We start from the raw sequence: 4,670 nt of genomic DNA, 5'->3' as shown, positions 1-4,670 counted from the left end.
GGAGCAGGCCAGGGTGGCGCGAGGGCCAGGGCAGGGGTGGGACCGGAACCCAGGTTGCACGCACCAAGGCACGTTGTGTCCTGGCAAAGTCATAAAAGTTGGTGCTTGTTCGTGACCCGCCTGGGCAACTTGGTGAGACCTCACCTCTACAATAAATCAAAAAGTGAGCCGGGCGTGGTAGCGCGGGCCTGTAGTTCCAGCTACTCGGAAGGCTGAGGCGGCAGGATCGCCGGAGCCCAGCAGGTCGAGGCTGCGGTGACCGGGAGCGGCCACTGCACTCCAGTCTGGGCGACCGAGTGAGACTCTGACTCAAAAAAAAAGTTGGTGCTTTGGGAGGCTGAGATGGGAGGCTCGCTGCGGTGAGCTGTGACCCTGCCACTGCACTCCAGCCCGAGCCACAGAGCAGGACTTAAAATAATTATAACGATAATAGCAGCTAACACTTTATGTAGCCTGGACCAGATCTTGTTTTAAGTAGTCTACTTGTTTATTACCTTGTCTGGTCTTCAATTACTGGGAGATGGATACTGATACCACTCCATACCATTTTAGAGGAGGAAGCTGAGGCCCAGAGCGATTCAGTTGCACAGCTAGAAAGGGAAGGTGTTGGGATTGGCTGTCACCCAGGCAGCAGGCTGTCTCCTGAGTCTGTGCTTGTGACTACCAAATAATACAGTCTGCATAAAGGAAGTTACACACCAACTATGAGAGAGAGAGAGAAAAGAGGAAATATCTGGCCCACAGTTGGTGCTCAGTGGGAAACACCCAAAACAAAGCCTACAGGTAAATCCGGGCATGTGCTGGTGCTTGACCAACATTGATATAAAAGCTGAAATTGAGATCCTGGCACAAGAACAGAGTTGGCAGGCATGGGGCAGTAGGGAGCAGTGAGGACTGTGGCAGCCTGGAGCTCCCACAACTGGTGTGAAAGAGGCAGCTCCAGGGTTTACTGCCCTGTAGAAGGGGCCCAGTATTGCCAGACCTTCAGCGTGTTTTCCTTTGAAAACCAACATTCTGGGTTTTCGGTGAGTTCTCTCATTTTTAAAATGCTGGCACTTAATGCATCTAAACAAACAAACAAACAAAAACACTTGGGGCCAATCATTACATATTTGTGGTTGGACTGGCCTGTAGGCCACCAGTTTGAGATCCCTGGTTTACTGCTCGGCACATCTTCTGAAGTGGCTGTCATCATCCTCACTTACAAATGACATCACATGAGACGAATGCTTTTGTAGTTAACAAAAAGCTTCTGGGGCTCACTGCAGGAAGATCCAAGACCTGCAAAACACTGGTGACGGAACAGGCCAATCCTAGAGCCTGGTGAAGAGCTTTTGATTTATGTCAGTCTCTCCACTCCCTGTTTACAGATGGGGAAACCGAGGCCTGGAGAGGCTAAAATGACTTAACCAAGGGTTGTGGACTCAGATCTAGGCCTCCAGCCTCCCAGCCGGGATGTCCCCCTCGGCCCCTACTCCTGGCTGCGGAGTGAGCTCGGGCCTCTCACTGGGATGTGTTTTGGTTCACGCTCCACTTGGGCTGCCGGCAGGGGTGTTAAGTAGGGCACAGCTGCAGCAGGGGCAGGACGCAGGGGAGAAGGGGGTGCCAGCTCCCCAGGCAGCCAGCCCTCGTGAGTATCAGTGACGCCCACGGCCCCCCAATTCTCAGACGCCAAGGTGGACAGGGAGCAGGGACTTTCTCAGGCCAGGGAGCCCAGGGAAACCTCCTAGCCGGTCTTTTCTGACACCTGTTCCTCCCCCTCGAGAAAGGAGGAAGTTTTTGTTCTACCGTGAAGTTACTGCTGGTGGGGTGGCCTTGGGGACCATCGAGGGCTCCAGGGGCAGGAGAGGCCCTCCCCCAGGTAGCTCCAGATACCCGGCTCCTGCCAAGCTCACTGTCAAGGCTGAGATACCCAGGAAGTCGGTGCTCCCTGGGGAGGGTGCGACCTCACGTGTGAATGCAATCTCTAAATAAACACAGGTGCACTCACGGGACTGAATATAATCGGCAAGTGTGAGAGGAGGGCGGGCACAGCAGAGGCACCCAGTGTGCAGGGGCACCCGCTCTGAGTCACCCCCGCTGGGGCCACGCACCAGTTCCCCATACAGGTGGGTGGGCCAGGGCAGAGGCTAGGGGTGAGAGGTGCACCCAGGATACCATTTGGCGAGGGCAGAGACTTGGGGTGACAGATGCACCCAGGATAGACTCTTGGGCCCATCAGACTGGGTTCACTGCCAAGCCACGGTTTCCTTGTCCAGAAAATGGAGATGATAATACCTACCCACGGTGTTGAGGACTAAGTGCGATAGTTCAGGCTTTGTCTCAAATTCTGGGCAAGTAGCAGGTGCAGAATGCCAGGAGGGGGAGGTGAAGAACAGTGTCCAAATCCTGCCTCTGCCACTTAGAGCTGTGTGGCCTTGGGCGAGTGACCTTCTGTCTCTGGGTCCATCTCAGATGCCTTCTCCATAAAATGGAGATATAATCCCTCCTAGGGTGAAGGTGTAGAGATGTGTGTGGCCTGCTACTGTTGAGATCATAAGTCAGAGATCTTGGTTTGAATCCCGTCTCCTCTACGTGTTAGCCATGTGACCTTGGGCAAGTCAGTTGACGTCTCTGAGCTTCCGCCTCCTTATCTGTGAAATGGGAATAATAACGGTGCGTCTCTCATAGGGCTGTGCCCTTATCACAGACCCGGGGGACGTGTGGCCTAATCTGATTTTGCAGGATGGGTATCGTTACTCCATTTTCCAGGCAGAGAAACTGAGGCCCAGAGAAGAAGAATCTCCTTGGCAGGCCTGTATGGCCTCCTGACCCACTTCTCACGCAGCTTCTCCTTGCACCACGGATTTCTAATCCTCGCTGCCTTGGTTTACCCAGCTGGGAAGTGGATGTGGGCCCTGCTGACGTGCTGCTCCCCCCGCAGGACGTGAAGTACTTGGCCATCAGCGGCTTCCTGTTCCTGCGATTCTTCGCGCCTGCCATCCTCACCCCGAAGCTGTTCGACCTTCGGGACCAGCACGCCGACCCTCAGACCGGCCGCTCCCTGCTGCTGCTTGCCAAGGTGCCAGCAGGGGGTGCCCGGCCTGGGGGCTCCCAGGGAGAAAGGCCTGGCAGGAGCAGGGCTGGGAGGCCAGACCCGCAGGGGACCCGGAGGCGCCCAGAGGAGGCAGGCGGCCTTCGCCATGCTCGTATTTCCGCTTTTGAAATGGAAACCCAGCTCTTGGGGGGGGGGAGCGGGAAGCAGGGTAGCAGTCATTAACACCTTAGCACGAATCAGATCATCCTTTGGAAGGGGGCAACAGGTTGCGATCCTGATGGGCTCCTTAGCGTGCGTGATGGGATTGAGCAGTGGGCAGGGGAGGGCCGGGAGGGGACACGAAAAGGGCACTGGGGTACAGACTCCCAAGGGCGAGGGAGACAGACGCCGTCCTAGGCAGGGGCTGACTGAAGCTGCTTCTGTTGCACACTGATTTGGGAACCAGGTTCTGTCGGCAGAGGGCGCTCTGCGGCGACCTTGGCCTTGGCATCCCTGCTTCTCTGCTCCAGGCCGTGCAGAGCATCGGGAACCTGGGCCAGCAGCTGGGCCAGGGCAAGGAGCTGTGGATGGCACCCCTGCACCCCTTCCTGCTGCAAAGCATCTCGCGCGTGAGAGACTTCCTGGACCGGCTGGTGGATGTGGGTGGGGACGAGGGTGAGTTCCTGTGGCCCCGTCACACCCCCCGGGGTGCTTACCCAGGGCATCCCCTCCCCTCATCCAGCACAGAGAACGTGGGCCTGGGGGTCGGCTCGTTGGTCAGCGAACGTTTCCCGACGCTGCACTAGGCCCCAGGGATGAACAGAGCTCAGGGCCTGCGGGACAGGCCAGCTAATGTGCGGGTGTGGTGGAATGGTGGCATGGGGTGTGGGCAGTTGGCAAGTCTCTAGTGAGTGCCTGCGTCCTAGGGGCCGTTCTAAGTGCCGGGAGACAGCGGTGAGTGAGGAAGTCTGTTCTTGCAGAAGTTTGATTCCAGTGGGGACCACAGGCTGTTAGCGAGATAAGCAGGAAAGTCTATGGCATCATGCTGAGGGTTTAGACAGGCCAAGGAGAAAAAAATAAAGCAGGGAAGGGAATGCTGGGGTGGGAATGGCAGGACCTTTTGGATAGGGTGGTCAGGAGTGGTCTCACTTCACCCCGAGATGGCATTCAAATGAAGACCTGGGCTGGGCATGGTGGCTTATGCTTGGAATCTCAGCACTGTGGGAGGCTGGGGCAGGAGGATGGCTTGAGCCCAGGAGTCTGAGGCTGCAGTGTATTGTACTCCTGGGCAACACAGCGAGACCCCATCTCTCTCTAAAAGAAAGCCTTGGAGGGGGACAGAAAAGGGTCGTGAGGATCCTGGGGAAGAGTGTTTCAGGCAGGGAACGGCATGTGCAACGGCCCCGAGGTGGGATCCGAGGGCAGCAGTGAGGGGCCTGTGAATACGAGTGCACGGCGGGGCCATATGGTGCGTGTGGGGCTTCACGTGCGGTGGGAAGAATCTTTGGCCTCGACTTGGAGTAAAACGGAGCCAGGAACCGTTTGGGGCCGGAAAGTGAGGGTGAGTCTGTACCACAGCGTGGGCGCGGGTCATGGCCCCGGCGGCCCGGGTCACGTGGACGCGGCCTGTCCCAACGCAGCGCCTGGCAGCGGC

At 57.2% G+C, this 4,670-nt stretch overlaps 1 protein-coding gene across 1 annotated transcript in view; it reads left to right on the top strand.

The window, feature by feature from the left end:
• Positions 1-4,670, top strand: part of LOC103259699 (rasGAP-activating-like protein 1) — a 33,887-nt gene that overhangs the window by 23,594 nt on the left and 5,623 nt on the right. The window contains exons 13-14 of the mRNA XM_021711975.1: positions 2,878-3,061; positions 3,547-3,691. Coding sequence (XP_021567650.1) covers positions 2,878-3,061; positions 3,547-3,691 — 329 coding nt within the window. The remainder of the gene's footprint in view (positions 1-2,877; positions 3,062-3,546; positions 3,692-4,670) is intronic.

This window comes from Carlito syrichta, unplaced genomic scaffold (assembly GCF_000164805.1).
Source record: "Carlito syrichta isolate Samal-C Ts95f unplaced genomic scaffold, Tarsius_syrichta-2.0.1 Scaffold302960, whole genome shotgun sequence".
NCBI classification, from domain to species: Eukaryota; Metazoa; Chordata; class Mammalia; order Primates; family Tarsiidae; genus Carlito; species Carlito syrichta.
This window is presented reverse-complemented; position numbering and strand designations above follow the sequence as displayed.